Source organism: Curcuma longa, chromosome 1, assembly GCF_044706935.1.
Source record: "Curcuma longa cultivar G26 ecotype Majalengka, Jawa Barat chromosome 1, ITB_CL_G26_1.1, whole genome shotgun sequence".
Taxonomy (NCBI): Eukaryota; Viridiplantae; Streptophyta; class Magnoliopsida; order Zingiberales; family Zingiberaceae; genus Curcuma; species Curcuma longa.
In genome coordinates, this window is record NC_133861.1 from 9,103,912 (window position 1) to 9,123,970 (window position 20,059).

General features: G+C 37.7%; 5 protein-coding genes across 7 annotated transcripts; 3 read left to right on the top strand and 2 right to left on the bottom strand.

Annotated features, from left to right (window-relative positions):
- Window positions 1-1,532: 1,532 nt before the first annotated feature.
- Window positions 1,533-3,727, bottom strand: LOC141836512 (uncharacterized). Its single transcript, XM_074724022.1, has one exon. It carries the CDS (start codon window positions 2,885-2,887, stop codon window positions 1,925-1,927), a length of 963 nt encoding a protein of 320 aa, XP_074580123.1. The 5' UTR covers window positions 2,888-3,727; the 3' UTR covers window positions 1,533-1,924.
- A 3,059-nt stretch (window positions 3,728-6,786) lies between these two features.
- Window positions 6,787-7,847, top strand: LOC141828708 (glutathione transferase GST 23-like). Its single transcript, XM_074716172.1, has 2 exons — window positions 6,787-7,326; window positions 7,398-7,847. Exons 1-2 carry the CDS (start codon window positions 7,003-7,005, stop codon window positions 7,767-7,769), a joined length of 696 nt encoding a protein of 231 aa, XP_074572273.1. The 5' UTR covers window positions 6,787-7,002; the 3' UTR covers window positions 7,770-7,847.
- An 87-nt stretch (window positions 7,848-7,934) lies between these two features.
- On the top strand, window positions 7,935-9,006 carry LOC141828722 (uncharacterized). 2 transcript variants are annotated; one of them, XM_074716173.1, is made up of 2 exons: window positions 7,935-8,749; window positions 8,916-9,006. In XM_074716173.1, exons 1-2 carry the CDS (start codon window positions 8,085-8,087, stop codon window positions 8,944-8,946), a joined length of 696 nt encoding a protein of 231 aa, XP_074572274.1. In that variant the 5' UTR covers window positions 7,935-8,084; the 3' UTR covers window positions 8,947-9,006. The 2 variants fall into 2 exon arrangements, with proteins under 2 accessions (XP_074572274.1, XP_074572275.1); XM_074716174.1 differs by having other exon boundaries at window positions 7,935-8,826; window positions 8,916-8,984.
- Window positions 9,007-9,046: 40 nt separating this feature from the next.
- Window positions 9,047-11,077, bottom strand: LOC141828696 (E3 ubiquitin-protein ligase SIRP1-like). Of its 2 annotated transcripts, XM_074716158.1 has the most exons (3): window positions 10,879-11,077; window positions 10,599-10,647; window positions 9,047-10,498 (listed from the first exon to the last, which is right to left on the bottom strand). In XM_074716158.1, exon 3 carries the CDS (start codon window positions 10,379-10,381, stop codon window positions 9,332-9,334), a length of 1,050 nt encoding a protein of 349 aa, XP_074572259.1. In that variant the 5' UTR covers window positions 10,382-10,498; window positions 10,599-10,647; window positions 10,879-11,077; the 3' UTR covers window positions 9,047-9,331. The 2 variants fall into 2 exon arrangements, with proteins under 2 accessions (XP_074572259.1, XP_074572267.1); XM_074716166.1 differs by lacking the exon at window positions 10,879-11,077 and having other exon boundaries at window positions 10,599-10,852.
- Window positions 11,078-12,306: 1,229 nt separating this feature from the next.
- Window positions 12,307-18,442, top strand: LOC141838075 (vacuolar protein sorting-associated protein 36). The gene is made up of 8 exons (XM_074725469.1): window positions 12,307-12,972; window positions 15,663-15,863; window positions 16,332-16,425; window positions 16,499-16,556; window positions 16,752-16,821; window positions 17,168-17,303; window positions 17,382-17,466; window positions 18,143-18,442. The coding sequence occupies exons 1-8, from the start codon at window positions 12,358-12,360 to the stop codon at window positions 18,198-18,200; spliced, it is 1,317 nt and encodes a 438-aa protein (XP_074581570.1). The 5' UTR covers window positions 12,307-12,357; the 3' UTR covers window positions 18,201-18,442.
- Window positions 18,443-20,059: the final 1,617 nt, after the last annotated feature.

Genomic DNA, 20,059 nt, shown 5'->3' on the forward strand with positions numbered 1-20,059 from the left:
TTATTTGATAAGAAATGGAGATTAATGAAGAAGAATCTAGTTGATGTTACAGAAACAGACAGGAGTTGAAATAGTCCAAACCCATAGAGGAACCTTTGCAACGATCGAGAATCGTTCACCTTTTCTTTCACCAGGATTCACCAGCTATCCCTTCATAAGCAGAAATATTAGGAATATTTCACCATCAAATTTATTTAATTTTGTCTCTGTGTCGGATTCTGCTTAATAAAGAAGTAGAACTGGAGGACATCTCAACCACCGGCAAAGCAATTGCTGAATGCTCAAGGCAGAAAAGAAAACACAACTGTGCTAAACAGGAGAAAAACAACAAGGTCGAACCAGAATAGTGTGCCTGTTTCCAGTAATTTAATGCTAATAAAAAATAATTTTAATAATTTACTAAAAGGATATATTTAACACAGACAATGTAAGTACAATCCATTACTAATATCATGCATCAAAATATCAACACCATGTAGTTCCAATCAAATATCAAAACTTATTCCATTACTAATATCATGCATCAAAATATCAACACCATGTAGAAACAATATTCCAATCAAATATCAAAACTTATTCGAGATTTTAAACTTTGCTCACCATTGAGAAATTTATTATTAATTTCTAAAGCTCAACATAAATTTATTAAAACAAACAAGCACGTGAGACAAATTTAATCAGATCCAGTATAAACAGTTGGAAGTTATACATACTATTCATTAACAAAAAAAAAAGACTGATGATGCCGACCGGTTCAACTCCGGACCTCTTTTCAAAGAAAAAAAAAAAGCATTTCTCGTTCCCTGAACCCAATCATCTCGTTCCTTCCTGTACTTTTCATCGCTTTGCTAATGTCATTGGATTGAATGATTCATGTCCATCTCTATGTCCAGTTCCTACGTCTGAATCTTAAGAATCTACAACTTTGCAACTCGCAAAAATACATAATAAGAAATTCCAAAATAAGGATTCAGAAATATTTTGACTAGGAAATATTTCAGTATCAGAATCTGCATATGCAAAAAGTTTACCACTTTGTTATTTTAAAGACAAAACAATCAAAATGTTGCGAGTATGGAAAAAGAAGTATCGAGGAAGAGAATGAAATAGAGAAGTTGTGTATCATTCACTGATAATCTTAAATAGGGGTTAGAGATACATGATTACTATTTTGTGACCCTTGAGTGGCACACAATTCAAAAGGAAATTGGCTAAGTGATTGCCAAGAAGAAAATTTCAACTTTTCATGATTGAAGTAACAAGCATGCAATCTTTGATGAATTCTACAAGATTCTAAAATAATATTGCTGTACTTTGGTTTCGGAAAATTAGCATATTATTGTTCTATTAAGTCAGACTTGTAATGAAGCTAGAAGCATTGCACAAAGTCAGAAATAGATAGCATGATGGACTAATGAAGACCATCATGCTAACGAGAAAATGATCACATCTTATCCAGGAATTTTACTAGCTTGGTGAGGAGAGATTTATAATGAACACAAAGCAAATCCATTTGATGGCACCATGAATCATGAAATGAATGATAACTCAGCTTTATTAGCAAGATTTCTCTAAGCATGACAACCAACAAATAAATAATAGAAAAAGCTACAGTTTGCAACAAACGCCATATTCTTGGAGGGTTTCTAGGTGACAGTAGGGCATTTTAACCAATAAGAATACTGGAACAGTGGAAATAAGGACTGGAGCCATTTGAACACGAACAACTTTACCAAAAAGAATGGATACCGTAAATAAGCTATGATGCAGAGTTCAACCAATCTCAGCCAACGCAACACAATGTGGAACGTAGCAATGGCTGCCTCTGGTTCTATACATATGAAACACTTGAAAAGACAGTCTTCAGCTAGTTCCTAATGTTCAATCCTTGAAGAGGTTCCTTAACTGGCAAAAACAATAGCACTTAAGCAACAAGTTCATTCTCAAGGACTGGCAGTGTCCGTGTCCCTGAAGCCACAGGAATCTGTGTATTTCCAACCCTTGCTGTTTGTAGAGAAACCCCTGCATCTGCATGCTGCTCCAATTGTGCCACCTTCTTATTCTTTCTCTGGCGTATATAATAAACAATTAGTGTTAAGGCAGCTAGAGCAACAAGACCACCAACAACACCCCCAGCAATCTTCCATGCCTTAGAATTGCTGCTCTTAGAACCACCAGGACTAGGCACCGGCCCTGGAGGTAAGCTAGGCACTGGGGAAGGAGCTATCTCACTGGAGTTGACTACAATGGAGAAGTGCCCGAGACGGTATGTTGAACAGGTATTGATTGATACCAATTGCTGGAAATCTGGTGAGCCATTCACATCAAACCACACACATCTAGCATCAGTCCCACTCAGAACATGAGTTGCATTGGTAAAATTAATGGAAATGAATGATTCCGAAACTACCATGCTTAATTCTGGCAAGTTAGTCGCAGACAAATTTGTTGCATCATAAGCAAGTAGCCCAAGAACAGGAGTCAGGTAGGTATAACCAGGAAGAGGGTAGTAGAAAGAGGACCAGTTACCCAGATTGTGATACACCAATACCAGCCTTCTGACATAGGGCTGCACAATGAGGCCAGTCGGGATCTCAAATTCATTAAAGATTATTCCTTTCCTTCTTAAACTCCCGCTTCTGAGTCTTACTGCTGCAATCCCGATACCAGTGAGATTCGAAGGAACGTTACCAGGATAGATAACTCCAGTGTGAGGGCGAACAAGAGCACGGTAAGCATAATCCTGAAGAAGAGCATTCAGTGAACTCGCAGAGCTTGAAGATGCACCTGGTGATTGGGCCTTATACTGGTATGCAAACAGCAACACAACAAGTCCATGGAGAATTATGAAATGGTGAATAGACTGAACTGATCCTAGGAGCTTCATGGACAAAATCTTCCAAGTTAAATTCTTCTCGCTTGGTACTCCTCACAATATGTTGAGGGATCAAGATGAAACACTGGTAAACAGAGACTACAACATATGTATTCCTCCAAAAATCAAAATCGTCTCTTAAGACTAAGCGGATGCAATGCAGAAGAACAAACGAGAAGAAATCTTTATGAGGTCAGACAGCAAGATAGATTACAGTTAACAAGCAGAAATGACTTTTCGATCGAAAAAACCCAACTTTCGGATAACAATAGGCTTGAAACATTTGACACGCTCATAAAGAAACAGCAAGCTCAAAAGCTAAAATTTGCCCAAAATACCTGAAGCAGGATGACCGACCACCATAAAGCAAAGATCGTCTTGGACTTGAACAATGCCTCTGTTCTCTTACACCTTGAAGTGAACAAGAACTAGAGCTCCACTGCTACAACCCCTCAAATCATCAACAATTCCTTTCCAAATCCCAATACTGAGGCCCAAAAGAAGCACCAGCTATCAACCAGACAAATTCAACCTTTTCTCAATGCCAATCAATCGGAGAAAAGACAAGTGTAGAGCTGAAATAAGCAGCCGCGACTGGAGGAGATAAAATTCCCAAAAGAGAGCCCAAATCACGCTGAATCGGGAGGGAACTTCGCCAAGAAAAGCAACACTGATCTCTTGCCAGCAGCCGACTGGATTCGAGAGATCGCGACCGAATCTAAAATCTGAAAAAGCCCTAAAATCTCTCCAAAATAATGGAATGGAAGCACGAGAAGGAGAGTGGACGAAGATATGATGAGACAGCAGAGACGAAGGGGGAAAAACATCAGAAAAACGAAAAACAAAATTTCTCAAAAGAAAATATAATTCCCGAGAGAAGAAAGCCGAATAAAAACACAAATAAAAACCCAGTACTCTTTCAATATTCCTAAAATATCCTCCGTCATTTTATTTCCCTTCAACGGCGCGGGACTTTTTCTTTCCTCTTAAGCCCTTTTCCTAACGTTCCGATTCCGTTCGACGCCCCTTTTTCCTCTCTCCAAGATTATAGAAACCACCGGGTGGTTTCCATAAATGTTCCGCTTCGCCGGCATTTAAGACCGACGGAGCAATCCCTAACGTCCGATCGAGATCGTGCGGAGCGAATCGGACGAGATCCAGCTCACCGTGTGGGGGCACTACCCGGTAACTGACCGACCGCGGGCGGTGTCAGAGAGCGAGAAAGTGGACGTCTTTTTGATGCTAACGCGGGCTTTAAAAGGCGCGCCGGTGGGAATCGATTGGGTGAGCTGAGTCCATTTCTGGCTGGATCTGCTACAAATTGGCTTGTCGTTAATGGTCCGCCAGCTGGCTTGCAATTAATTTATGCCTTTTTTTTCTTTTCTATTTTTAATTGGAAATAGGAAATCGAGTAAGTAACGTGGCCACGGTAAATGCTAATTTATTATTTATCATTTATAGATTTGGTTCCATCCTCTTGCCACATGCTGAATTTATTAGTAATATTTTTTTTTTAATTTTTTAAAAAAAGTAAAAAAAAGAAAAGGGATGGATTGATGTCGATATTATGTGTGACAAATTAACTTGGAAGATCTAAATATTAAAAAAAGGTGTCTCTTTCAAAAAGAAATGTTAATATTTTTTAAACTGAATTTTGATTTAATAAGATCTAAATAGTTAAGGAGAAAAAAAAATCAGATTTATATAAATTCTATAAGACAATTTTATAAACTAAAAATTGCACAACAATTTATCTTGTTGGTAATGCATTTTTTTTTAAAATCTGAATTACAATTTTTTTTATTATTACATTTAAATTTTTTAGTATTTTTAGTAATTTTGCTGCATTTACTACAATTTATTGATCTTGCCTTTTTTATCGGAGACGACGACGACGCCGCCGCCGTCATCTCTCTCTTTTGGTCTGGTTTCTCGCTGGCTTGCCAACCAAGCAGTTCTTTTGTGGGTAGGGAAGAAGCGGCTTGTGGCGGGAAAGGGGAATAATATGTGGGCCGGACCCAGCCCACGCCTCCTCCTTCAAATTGAGATACACATGAAATTGCAGGGCCAAAATGAGAATAGCCCTCAGCCCTATCTATAAAAGTGCATCAATGGCGACAAGGAAAGGGGGCAAACCAAGCGGCGGCGAGGCAAGATGGAACGGGAGAAGGGTTCCTGGAAGCTGTTGGCATGGGGTTGGGTTGGAAAAATCCATGCTTGAGGTGCATCTTCCTCTTTTGTTTTCCTCCATGCATTATTGGAGGATCGGATGAAGATCGCCGCAAAATTGGTGTCTTCCAATTCCTCCCATTCCGATGGTTTCCATGCACCCCTCCCCTTCCCTGACAGGCCTTTGATCGGCGACTATGGCGCTGCTGCTGAAGCGAAGAGGGGGGGGGGGGGGGGGGGGGGGGAGGATGACGAAGAATAGCCGAGGTACCTTCTCAGAGTTCAAACAAAAGGGGAAGTCTTTGATCTTTGCTGTTTCAGAATCTGTTTCTCACTAAAATGGTTGAAGTTTGAAAGCTAATCTGTTCTTCCTCAGATCTATATACATCTAGTTTTTGTAAGGCCTGCTTCAACAAAATCTTTAACACTTGAAGAAAAAATATGTCTTTTTTTTCCAGTTTCATAATTTTTCTTGTTTTTTCAGGGCGATTTATTCATCGCTTGCGTTAAAATCACAACTTCCGTTTTATTGTTTATTACCTCGATTTCTCATGAACTGTTGCAGGAAGAAAATTTTTGATGGAATAAGGGGTTCAAAGTACACAAGCGCAGTAACAATAGAAATCTGAAAAAGTTGCACTGGAAATGACAGCCGTGAAGAGCTTTCAAGAAACGAACTGGAAATGATAAAGTAGTACATGAAAATCACCTACAGAATATGAAAATCACTGAAAGAATCTAATTAACATAAAATTACAACTTTAAGTGGGATTATAAATTGTTAACCATAAACAATTATAATCAATAAATAGTACATAAATAATAAGAAAGTACAAGAAAATTAAAAAAATTAAAAGGGCAGGTTTTTTTTAATGAGTTCGTCAAATTATATAGAAAAATCATAAGATTTTACTTGTTCGTTAATATTCTTTTATCGTTTTAAGATTAATAAATTATTAACATTTTAATATTTATTAAATTTAACTTTAATTAGTCATTTTTATCATTAAATTTCCTTCAGCTACACTTGTTTGATTTAATAATTTATTTATGGTGTAAAATTCAATAAAAACAAATTAGAAGTAGGATATTAGCTATTCATATAATAATTTGTTTATGGTGTAAAATTCAAAAAAGAACAAGTTAGAAATAGAATATTAATTTTCTAAAATGAGATGAGTTAATTTTTAAATTTTTTTAAGAAATAAACAAACAATACAAATTTTTTTTTTCAATCCTTCTCGCTTGATAAAAAAATTTAAGTGCATTCTTTGTTGCTGAACTCTAATATTTGAGGATATTTTTAATTATTTTAAAATTTTATTAAATATATTAACACGAGTTTTTGAGATATATGTTTTATATTTTTTTAAAATAATATCTTGAATCTTAAATAATCCATCTTACATTAAAAAATTAAGATGTGTACATAATATTTTATATAAAATAATTTATCATAAAAAAAATTATTTTTAGAGGAAATATTATCTTTTAATATTCTTATAATTATATCATTATAGTTAACATTATTAATTATAATTAATTATAATAATTATTTAACACATCGTAAATAGAAATTAAATATCTGATAAGGTGGAGGAATATCTACACGACAAATAACAATCGAAACCTTCTGATTTGACTTTCAACTTAAAAAACAATTAATAATAATAAATTATTTTTCTTAAATATTATTATCTAGCTTACTTTCTAAGTAGATAACTCTGATACTGTCCGTGTGTGTTTTTAGTTTGATACAGAACTACTAAATTGTACGAAGACGACTTTGACAAGGATCCTAACGAGACTTGAGAGATACTGCATGCCATTCATTACGAAGAAAATCAAGCAACGAAGCTCCCTCGAAGCTTCTCACTCCCCAAATGAAATAATAAACTGAAATTCTTTGATTTCCTCATCATTAATTCTCCAAGCTTCGCTTCACCTCTTCTGCAATCATGGCGGAAGAAGAAGAGAAGGAAGTGACGCTTCTGGGAACATGGTCGAGCCCCTTCGTCCTCAGAGTCAAATGGGCCCTAAGAATCAAGGGCGTCGAGTACAACTACGTCGAAGAAGACCTCCGCAACAAGAGCCCTCTGCTGTTGCAGCACAATCCCGTCCACAAGAAGGTGCCGGTGCTGGTGCACAAGGGAAGAGCCATCGCAGAGTCCTCTGTCATCCTCCACTACATCGACGAAGTTTGGCCGCTCCGCCCCTTGCTGCCTCACCACCCCTACGAGAAGGCCATGGCACGCTTCTGGTGCAAATTCGAGGCCGACAAGGTACAGACGAATCAGTACTCGATGTCCTGTTCTTGCCGATTCTGTCTCTTTGAATGTTTTTCCGGATTTAGCTATCGCCTCCGCTGTGGCGCGTTTTGACCACACGAGCAGAGGAGCAGAGGGAAGCGCAGGCGTCGTCGATCGAGAGCCTCGGGCTATTGGAGAATGAACTCGAAGGGAAGAAATTCTTCGGAGGGCAAACTATTGGTCTCGTGGACGTCTGGCTCGGTGCCCTGGCGTACATAATTCCTATTTATGAGGAGATCACTGGATTGAAGCTAGTGGACCAGAGCAAGCTTCCACGGCTCTGCGGATGGATGGAGGAGTTCTTGAGCTCGCCGGCGGTGGAAGGCACTTTGCCACCGAAGGATATGCTGCTGCCCAGGTATGCTGCGATGCGCGAAGCATTCTTGGCGAAAGCGAAAGGACCTGCGCAGCAGTGATTCTGATCCAGTTAATCTTTGCTGTTCTTCTGATCAGTGTTCTTGAGAATATATAATTATAATCACTTTTAGCTTTTAGCTTTTGCTTCTTTCTGTCCGATGATAATCAATGATTCTATTCATCAAAAGTTTTTGGTGTTTTGTTGTTGTGTTGATGTTCCTGGCACTCGACCACCTTGATACTTCGTCGAAAGATCGAAACTGCTGCTTCACGGGTGCGATTTGCTTTCCGTCCGTATAAAGTTTCGATCTTTCCGGTGTTTTCTCCGTGTTGGGAAAATTTTCGTGACTGGCGTTGAGGGATTTGGGGTCGCGATGGTGGACTGCCGAAGCTTGATCGAGTTCTGCAGGGCCTTCGAGCAGCACCGGAACACGGCCAACTCCCAGGCTTCGGCTGAGCGCATGGACGGCCAGTGTAGGAGGAGTAGCAAGTCTTTGAATCCCCTATCCCACCCCTTCTGCGAGCACTCCGCGTTCGCCGCCATCGACTTAGTGCTGCTGGTTCTGGTCCTTGTAGCTCTCTCCGTCCTTGCCCTCCCCTACTTCAAGTTCATTTTCCGGGAGTCCTACGAGCTGCTTCCCGTGGCGATCGACGTCATGGGCGATGTTGTGTATCAAGCCCCCATCGCTTACGCTGCGGGACTGGTCTTCTTGCTTTTTACAGCAATTGTTGCCTGGGAATTCTTCAGTTACCAGGCGAGGAAGTGCGGTAATCCCTACTGCAAAGGTCTGCGGAAGGCCATAGAATTTGATATCCAGCTTGAGCCAGAGGGGTGCGTCAGATGCTTGCCACAATTACCAAATGATGCTTTTGGGATTCGCCCCTTGGACTTGGGGCAAGATCACAAAGAACTTGAAGCTGAGCTGAAGAAGATGGCACCATTGAACGGTCGCACTGTTCTCATCTTTCGTTCCCCTTGCGGATGCCCCTTGGGAAGAATGGAGGTCTGGGGAGCCAAGAGAGCAGGAAGGATCAAAAAGTAGGCAGCAAAACTTGATAAAGTCCTCTTGTAACTTTTCTCCTCTGTTTTTTACTTCAACAATAATAATCAAGAAGGTATCCGTGAAAAATATTCTTCTGTTCTATCTTATATATTTATTATATTTTTGAGAGACCTATTTAACAAACTTGCAATTATCTTACAGGATTGGTAAGCAAAAAAGGAGCAAAAGATGATCACAATCTCAAAAACACTTTGAGGTGTTGATCCATTGAAATTTTCACTGTAAACAGAAGGACCTTGTGAACTTTTTGCTTCAAAAGTAAATAATGAACAAATTCCCAAATCCCTGAACAGAAAGTACCATTTCTGAACATCATCTACAATGTATCTTTCCAACAGACCTCAATTTACATTCAATTCTTAGTTTCTTACATCTTCCATAAACAAAACAAGTTAAACAAAAAACATAAATTGACACCTTGAAACCCTGTAATTTATCTGCCGGAGAGTTTCCAAGTCCACAACAAACTTCCAGGAGATATGTCGACAAACGATCCAATCCTTGCGAGCAGAAACTTACAATTTATCGACTTTCACCATAGAAAAGATCCAACACAGTCAGTTCTCCTCGCTTGGGGAGTTACTGTTTCCAGAGTTAGACGACGACGATGATGATGATGGTGGTGGGTTCAAGGTTAAGTTCGCGCTGTTCTGAGAAGCTGATAATGAGAAGAGGCCATTGAAAGGCCAAGGGACAGGAATCCATAAGTTGTTACGATCTCCTCTGCCACCCCTCTCACCAGTGCCACCTTCAGTAATCCCCATTCTATTGCTATTACTAGCCTCATTTGAAATTTTTGATTCATCAGCTGGCAACTGAGACCTACAAACTGGGCATGAGCTGTGGAGTTGCAGCCATGGCAGGATACACTCACTGTGGAATTTGTGTTTGCATGGCATCTCTTTTGCTTCCAAACCGATATCGAAGTCCTCAAGACAGACTGAGCAACCTATAGCTTCCTCAATCCTGACTGTTGGCAAGGCATCTATGGCCTCTTTCTTAGCTGGTGGAGTGCCATACTTACTTGGATCATTGTCTGCTAAATGCTGCAACAGGATGTCCAATCCTGGTCCGATGAAGTAGTCCCCCAGTGAGGCACCGACGGCGCCGCTGTTGTTCGACTCTTGGCCTTCGTTTCGGTTCGCATCCGATGATCCTCGGAGAATTATGGCCTGGTTGAAAGGGTGGTTGATGAGAATTAGGCCTTCCCTGTCCCTTTCCCTTTGCGCACCACCTTCCAAGCTGCTTGTTCCTGACCTTGGATCATCCTGTAAGCTCTGAAGCAACTGTATAATGGCAGACCCCCTCCTGCGCCTCAGCCGAACGAAGTTTTCAAACTCGCGATCTAGATCGGAGCCTTCATCGTTTGCCTCTCTTCTAGACCTCGACGGGCGAGATGATCCGCCCAGCATTTCTAGCAAGATTGGAGCCCAAAGAGCGAGGGATCTATCGGATCCGACAGAGTCAGAGTCATTTAGTCCCCTGCTCTCCATCTCTTCCACAAACCCATCATCACAAAGAGGGCACTTGAGTTCTGGTTCCATGACTGGATTAACTAATCGATTGCAGGCATGGCACCAGTATCTTCCACCAGGGACTTCACTCATCTTGCTTACTTTTTGTACAAAGTTGACAAATTCCCAAACAAAAACCTAAAGATTCAGCAAAATGGATCTACAGGAAATCCAGTTCTTGGCTTGGAAGAGCAGATCTGAACGAAGAATCTGCAAGTAAAAACACGGTTGAATCATTGCATAGATCAGGTTCATGACATTCTCGTGGATGAAACACACACACAGAAGGCAAAAAAGAAGCTTCCTTTACCAGTTCAATGTTCCAGGAAGAGAAGCCAAAAGTAAAATCCCTCAGTATTCTGTCAAAGCATAGAGCAACTCCTTCATCAACAAGAACAAATTCAAAGCATAGGTGGATCACGGATTCATCCCTCTCTCCACTAATAAACAAACAGAAAAAGAATGGGGAGGCGGTGAATCAAAGAAAGGGAGAAAAAAAAAGGAACCTAGAACAAGAAAAGATGCTTCTTTTTTATTAAGAGAACATCGCGGGGATGAAAAAAACAAGAAATTAGAAAAGAAGGAATGACCTTTAGGTGTTCTTCGATGGTATTGGACTCGTTCCTATGGATCTGAGGAAAGAACAGGCAGGAAGTTGCTGGGAAGGCGTAGCGCAACCATACGCCTTCTGCCCTCTTTCTTTTCTTCAAGAATTGATTATTGTGGCATTCTTTTGAGCCACCGATTCCCAAAGGAACTCCATTATTTATGCAGGAATCTGATTAAATTCACATCCTTGATCGTGCTTCTTTCGTTTTTGTCCAAATTTAATCTGTCGCTTTGTTCGCTTTCCGGAGGGAGGTTTTAGCGGTAATGACTTCGCTTGCTATTTTAACCGAGGATTAGAAAAGAATCTGCCTAATTGTAAAGGGTGTTATCAATAGTTGCTTCTAGGGTTGTAAAAAATTGGACTCTACCCAACAAAATATTAATTAGGATGGAAAATTTTTGGATTCGATTGAGTTTGAGTGAGATTTTGGAATGAATGTTGTTGGGGTTGGATTCAGATGGATTCAAGTTGACTCAGATTTAAAATTTAAGAGATTTTTTTAGATTAAATTAAATTTTATTTTAAAATTTAAAATGTTTCATATACATACTAGAATGTTAGTAAAATAATGATGGAATATTCGGATAAAAGTTAAAAATTATTGAGGAAAATAAAATTTTTTCTAGATTGGTCGGGTTATATAGGTTTTGGTTCAGATTTAGAGATTTCGGATTAAGTTCGAGTTCGAGTCGGATTTGGATTGAAATTTTTTATAATATTTTTGCTTCTATTTGATCCATTCGAATTTACATCTCTAATCACTTCTAATGAATAATTGGATGAATTATGTTTAAGAAACTTATTTCAAATGTGTTGTAAAGGGCCTCGGGATTACGTTATAGTGGTAGAACACTTATGTGATTTTTTAAACATTTAAGATTGAATTTTAGCTCCGATAAATTATCGAATGAATTTTACTCAATAGTTAATCTAAAAATGTTGGGCTATTAGATCCTCATTATAAACACTTTTCGATTTATTCTAGTGACATTCAGATCGATCATCTTTAGAATTAATCGATTTAAAGAATTAGATATACGATGTCAACTAAAAAAAATTATAAAAGAGCTCTGCAAACTTATTAAAGGTAATTTAATAAAGTTAAGCTGAGCTTAACAAATTATGTTTTTAAATGATAGTTCAAATTTGATTTATTTTTAAAAAATTTGTTAAAAATATTTTTAATCTGTTAAAAAAATTTAAATAAATGGTTGCTTCTTTCGTTAGGCAATATAGACTTAATTTTTAGACGAGGCGATAACGTGGAATGGTCTAAATTAATCTTTTAATACGCTCTCCAACGGAGAAACTTTGACAATATTGAAATCTTGATGGCTATTTCTAAAAAGTACCTAACTTTCAGGGCTTATTAAAAAAAAACACGAAACACCGAAGGCGATCTCCAACTCCGATCGGCTCCGGATTTGGGAACGTCACCTTCGCGCCGGCCGTCGTTGCCATGGCGGTTAATTGGCTGCCTCCTGTATCACTCACCGCCTCCGGCCGCCCGGTCTTCCTCCCTGGAGAGGTCGAGCGCTGCCTCCTCCCCTCCGTCGACCTCGAGCCAGGGGAGAACCCCTCCCTCTCTCCTCTCCTTTCTGGACTCCTCGTCCTCACCTCCCACCGCCTCCTATGGATCGACGAAACCTCCTCCTCTGGATTTGCTCTCCCCTTCGCTGCCGTCGTCCACGCCTACCCCCCTAAGAAGTCCATCCGCAGCATGTTCGCTAGCCCCAGGATCCGCATCCAGGTCTCGGCATCGCCCGATGGGAGGGTTGTCGCGGGCGGCACTCGATCCGAGATGATCACAGTGGTGATGAGAGGGAAGAATGATCCTGATGTGTTCTACGGCCGGCTATTGGAGGTGCTGCGATCGAGGCAGTGGGAAGTTTCAGTGGAGGCGGAAAAGAGAGATTTTGGATCAGGATCGGCGGAAACTGCGACGACCTCAGCGGCGGCTAGGGTGAGAATGCCAGTGGTCGGGGTATCAGGGATTTTGAGAAAAGAGCAAGAATTGTGGGAGAGCACAGATAAAAGCTTACAGGAGGCCTTCCAGGATCTTAACGCTCTAATGGTTCTTTCTTACTCTTTTTTTTTATATCAACAACTATTGCTTGCTCAACAATATTGCAGTAGTTATTTCTGGTCTATTTGAAGTGCAACAAAATCTTGTGTTTTCAATCATGAGCAACTGCTTTGATGTGAGATTATATCTGGCAGCAGGAGAATGGCTTTGCTCGTATTTGTTCCTTGTTGATGTATTGTATGGACACTAACCGTTACTCATTCTTGCTATGCTTGTTAGTGAACTCTTTCCTTTAACGTTCTGTTAAGGTCAAATATTGCATCTTTGGAATTTTGATATCACACTGACTTCAAGCCATCCACTATGCTTGTACCTCTTCTAGTTTAATGCCAGTGAAGAGTACGGATTCCTGACAATCCTGATGGGTATGTACATCCCTCCCTCCAATGCTCAAGTCTGATACAAATCTCAATAGGTACTTTGTTGAACTTAAGATTACCCATGGAATCTAGATTTCTATTTGTAGCATTTCCCCTATAATTGACTTGCTGTGTTTGTCACAATCTATGTCAGTTACACGAATGATTCTCAAATCACACTGTTAGTATTTTGTGAGATAGCTGGCCCCTATTTGTGGCAGGTATCTGCTTGTTGCCTCCTTTGTTTCAATCCATAACTCTGTTTTGATCTCTACATCCACATACCTTGATCTTCTGCACCTTTACATAGTCTGACACGATTCCTAATCTACATAAACTGATCCACTCTGATCTGATATACCAATACTCTGACCTAACATACCAATAAACACAGTGATATCCAGTCTCCTTATCTGCATAGTTCACTTAAGTCTCCCAATTCAAATAGTTTGATCCAATATCCTGATCTGAAATCTAGACAAAGCAATCCTATACCCATGTGAATTTTCCAATCTGCATCTTTGTTTGATATTGCCACGAATGGTTTATTTCTCTCATTGTGTTTGATAACTCTGATTGTTTCCTTGATAAGGGCTCATGTTATACTTCTTGAAAATCTTCAAGCATAGTTTTAGGACCAAATATGGCAAAAGAACAACTCGGAGCTGTTACAGGATAACAACAAACTGCAGGTTTAATTCATGAAACAGAATAAGAGGAAAATGGTAAATGGAGAAAAAAAAACTGTGAACATGTAGAAGCAGAAGAATACAGTCTTGTCTGTCTAAAGAATGTTTACTTTAGTTCATTTAAGATATTTTTGGTGATATTCTAGTCTATACAACCGCTATCCCACACTATTTTTAAAACTCTTACAAGAGGACAAATGGTACAAAGGAGCCATTTTCAGTTCCCTTTTGTTATATATTTCTATTAACACCTCTTCAACATGCATTTTGATGTTGTCGTAGGGTTGCCAAACCATCATTTTAGGGAAAATTTACTTTTTATTTCCTTGAGTTATAATTTAAATATAATTTTTTCCTTTATAAGGAAGTTTGGTTGAGCATAAAGACTAAGTTTACATCTATTTTATTTTTTAATGAAAAAAGCTAGTATCTTGTCAAATTGTACAAAGACTTGCTATGCTATCTACTGATTACTTCTGCAACTTGCCCCTTCCTAAGATACTTCGCCTAGAAAAAAAAACACTTGCATACTCATGAGAAGCACCGTGTTAACTCTTGTATACTGTGCATTATCCTAACTCTTGTATACTCCACTTTCTCTTAAATCTAGAAGCAATATTAAATCCATATTCTTGTAGATGCATTCTACTTGTATGGATCCTAAAGTATTATAGAGTCACAGAAACATGATAGAATTGTCCATTTCTTGGTTAAATAAATTTTGAGTTTGTGTCTTATATTCTTCTATGGATTTCTGGTGCTGCCTAGATTCATGGGCTGATGCACATATGCGGCTTAATTTCTCATTGAGCTAACCAAGGGTTCAGGAGACAGCACAACAATGCTAGAGGGGAACAGCCCCAAACGCATCAAGATCCTAACCTATATAGCGAGATTTTCCAACCTAATCTGGTTAAGACATGAATTCCTAAGTCAACTATGATAAAGGGTTTCTTAATTTTAAGTGAATTCTTTTGGGGCTCTATTTTTTTGTTTTCTTGCAGAATCACTTGCAGTTTTCCATACTGGTATGTTCACCATTTTGTTGACCTCGGGATGCAAGCATTCCCCCATGTTTTCTATGATCACAATCTTGTGAGTTGAGAGCTTACTGAAAATTATGCATTTGCTTGTTCTATTCCCTGGTCCACCAGAAAATGAACTTAACATGGTGGACAAATATGTTGTACTACTAAATTTGGGGCTTTGTAATATTAGAAAGCTACTGAAGACAATCATTGTATGAGATGTAAAATACCACTCGGTTTTGGAAAATATCTTGCATTCATGTCGTTTATAGCTTCATCTCAATTGCATCAAAGACTAAGAAATAAACATGTTCAAGCACATATTGAAGAGTGTGAAACACATATATCCTCGATCTAATCTACAGTCTACACACTGTCCATTAGAAAAACAACTAAAAAATTATTCTACTTTAAAATTGCTTATATAAATATTCCTTGGTTATTTTTGGTATATAAGTTTACTTAAATGGTGCAGATGCATATAATCTTTTTCTGAGAATTTTTTTTCCCTTGAAGAGATGGTTGAACCGACCCCACCTAGTGGGATAAGGATTGATTGTTGAAGAGATGGCTGAATTTTTCAATAATTTGATATTTTGCAGAGTAAGGCTAAGGAGATGGTGCAACTGGCTGAGAAAATGAGGCTGAAGTTATTATCAGGTTCAAGTGCTCAGGGAAACTCTAATGAAGAAGAGATGGGTTCTAAGCAAGATATGCAAGATTGGCTTTTAAGTGTTGGTATTGCATCTCCAGTTACAAAGGAATCAGCTGGTGCTTTGTACCATCAGCAACTAGCTCGGGAGGTAACCAGGATAGTATATTGTCTAATTATAATTAGCATGTCATGTGCTTGTTAGTCCAAATTTTTGTGGGTGCAAACTTGTTTGGATACAATGCCAAAGTTGACTAATGTGTGAGTATGTGATAATCAAAGGCTGGGAGAGAGTCAAAATCTTTTTGATTAGTAGGTTTTCTTTTTGATACCTTAGTATTAGGTCTCAATCAGTATGTGCCACTCCCTGGTACAGGTAGTACATATTGGTCCAAGAATGGATTGGTACAACTTGCACCCACAAATGATGATCTGTCAATTCATTTTTGAATTTTTTTATTTAGGATTGCGTCAAGCATTATAGATTGTTTTCCTGTCAAAACTTCAGCTGGATGGATACCCATCACATTCCAGACCAGTATCTGATGGAGATTTTACAGTTAATGTTGGGACGAGTTGCTTGCTATATAATTTCTAAGATGCGTCACATGGCTTTTAGCTTGCAGATTTTGTCAAGCTGCCACTTGAGAAGGCTGGAGGAATGATTGCATTGATAGATGTCTATTGTCTATATAATCGTGCAAGAGGAACTGGTATATGTACTAAACTTTTAATATGTTATTCTCATGCTGCCCATTTTCTGAAATTAAAATCCTACTTTTCCAGCACTGATTTCACCTGAGGATCTTTTGCAAGCTTGCACCCTTTGGGAGAAATTTGATGTGTATGCACTATAAAAGCCTTCATTTCTTTCAGGTTTTAGTACTGATGGACTAGATATTCCTATTAGTAACTGTAGGAATTAAGAAACCATCTACACCATCAGATGATTTTTTGCAGTCATTATGCTATTTTTGAGTCAGCTGCTATATTTTTCTTTTCTGCTGTTCTTATAACAAGCATTTGTTTTTATTAGCAGTTCTGTAATGCTTAGGAAGTTTGATAGTGGTGTAATGGTTATTCAGAGTAAAGCTCAGCGGGATGAAGAGGTATAACATGTTTCTTTATTCTTTTATGCATATTCATGTTCTTCTGTGGGAAAATTTTATGACTTCTCATTATAGATCCATTCCTTCTGCCAGTGTATATGCTTGATTATCTTGTAACTTGGTGTCAATGCAAAATCGAGAAATGGAACTCACATCATAAGATATTCTAAAAAAAGTAGCTTGTCATTTGGTTTATTTATATATTTAAGATGAAGGAACAGAGGTATCCACCAAGTATGAACAGAGATTTTTCAGTGCGAGATCTACAAATTTTTCTGAATTAGTTTGCTTTACTATCCCTCTCTCTCTATATATATTTAATTCATTCTTTCAATATTACATATAGGTCTTTGCAAGGATAGTTTCCCTTTCACAAAAGCCAGAGGCACTTAGAACAGGAATAAGCCCGAGCGATGCTGCTTTGACCTTAGGAATTGCACCTGCTCTTGCCAAAGAACAACTACTGACTGCTGAAAGCATAGGTTTGAGAAACTGATCTTGTTTTTTCTGTTATTTGTATGCTATGAATATCAACATTTACCTGCTTTAAGTGTTTTCAGGCCTTGTATGCAGAGATGTTAGTCCCAATGGCTTCCGCTTTTATATCAACCTCTTCAGGGAGATTGATACAAATGATATGTACTTGTAAGTATAACTTCATTGTATTCCAAGAGTGCCCGAGTGATTATTGTGTTAGTATTGAAATCTGTGTTTCAAATACTAAGATCTATGGTAACTAGCTAAGGAAGAATGTTGGCAGCAAAAAATTAAAAATTATTTGTGTGAAGAAATGATGGAGAATGAAGGCCAAGATTAATGCTGCATGTGTATATAATGGTAAATTTTCAACCTGAATTAATGGCAACAGTAGATGGAAGTGGAAAGCATATATAAACATTTGAGTGGTTTGTTGAATTCTGAAGCAGAAAACAGTTCGGCTACCCAAATTAGTTCTGGTAATCTTGAGATGTGATAATTACAATAACAAATTGTAAGCTCCTTGTGCAAAATAAATTTTTAAAGAATCACTGCAGATTTCAGATCAACGAGGGAGGATGCCATAGCAGAGCAGGCTCTACTATTATTAACTCTGAGAAACAGATAATACAATGGATAACAAAGATAGACATGTTAGCTAAGATTATCAGAGAGAACTAAATTCATAGCAATGCCATTTTTTTAATGACTACCACTGTTGATTCTGCAATTTGTTTCAACTAATGATGCTAATTTCGAACAGCATTTGAATTGTTGTGCTAGATTTATTGTTTCAATGCCACACTTTCTGATGTTTTATTCAACTGGACACTTGAATTTCCAGGAACAAGAAAAATGGACCTTTTCATGCATGGCTATCTGCAATATCTTTGTCTGAATAGACAATGTGGCAATCATCAGAGGCACAAGTGCGGCAAGGAGCAGGAGCAGCTAAGCAAAGCTCTCTACCTGGTGCGCGATTAAGTTACATTGCTTGAGAGGGGATCATGAGCATTGTCTTGACTCTCTCCTTTTTCTATTTAAATATCAAAGGAAATAACTTTATGTAACAATTAGTTATTATTTGCTTGCATGTAGAATATTTGTGCCATCTCTCTAGATACTTAAGCATTCATGTTTGCTATTGGTATGATGTTAGTCTTGGATTTGAATGAAAAGACCACCATCTCCGTAGTCATTTAAATGTTCGAATAAGTCCCCGGGCGTACTGCAGCGGTAAAACACCACACGGTGGTTAATTCATGCACATTTTAATACAGGGTAAATTTATATTGCAATGCTTGAATTACTATGACAATTAGAACATTGTGTCTGGATCTATTCATGCTTTTGGATTTATTCGATAGATGAATCAAGGGAAGGGAAGAGATGATAATCTGAATTAATAAAAAAATTTAATACAAGAGTTATCAGTATTTTTTTAAAAAAGTACTGTAGGATATATATCTGATTTTTTCCCCCAATTTTTTAACCCGCTCATGTCACTGTCGATTTTTCTTTTCATTTTATTATTATTTTTTTTTAAAAAAAAATCTTCGAGAATCTGAAAGCGCAGCAGCTAATATGCAAATCAATGCGCTCTGATTTTTTTTCCCCATAAAATGAACTTTCGAGTTCAGATAATGTTTTTAAGAAGAAAAATAGAATGTTTAACAATAATTGAAAATTTCCTATTTTAATTTATCATTTATAAAAATAATATTAATATTATTTTTTTAAAATCAATATTTTGTCACGTCAATTTTTTATTTGCTTTATTTATCTTTTAACTTTTAGAATGATCTTTTAAAAATAAAATTTGCAAAAAATTATAAAACAAACAACACCATAATATTTTGTTAAGTAGGTGCGGTGTGTGGCAAAACATTTAAAAAAAATGATAATCCCAGTAGTCACATCTCTGGGTGCGTCCGATCCCACGGAAGTTTCCCACCGACCACCAGGGTAAATCGGGAAGCGCAAACGGCGACCAATCCAGATGCCCAACATCCTTTGATTGCGTTCCCCATTTGGAGGAAAATTCATATAAATAAGTGCGTTGCACCATTGCCCCGTGGCAAAACATTCTAAGTGCGTGTCACACAGTGATTAGTTATGCCTAATCAAGTCGATTCTGATCAATTAACGGTTAATTATTGGAAACAATATTAAATATATTTAATATTAATATTTTATATAAAAATATGGCTGGCCAAGCTCCACCTAGGGTTATAAATAAGTCAAATGAAATCCTTCAAATAAATTATTTGATAAGATAATCAAATCGACCTAAGTTTAAAATGAACTAAACTTTTAAAATGATTATTCAAATTTAATTTAAAATTTTTTTTTTATAAATTTGAGTTTCGTTCAAATTTTACTTGAACTTGGTTCAAACTGGACTTAAACTTAGTTCGTTATATCACTTATTAAGTTCTCAATTCAAACTTATTTGATTATTTAAAATTTTTATACTTTAAGTTTAGTTGGTTAGTTATTAAGCTGAATAATATAAATTTATTTATTCATTCTAAAAATTTTTTTCTTTATTTAATATATTAATAAGAGTTTTATTGATCAATATGATTCATAAATATTATTTACGAATATTATTTACTAATATTGTTCATGAACGTTGTCATAAACATTAACGAACTAAACACTTCAAGCTTATTTGTTTAGTTTAACAAATTTTTCAAACTTATTTTTTTAATTGATTTTGTGTATATTGAACGAACATAAACAAGCTCTTAACAAGACG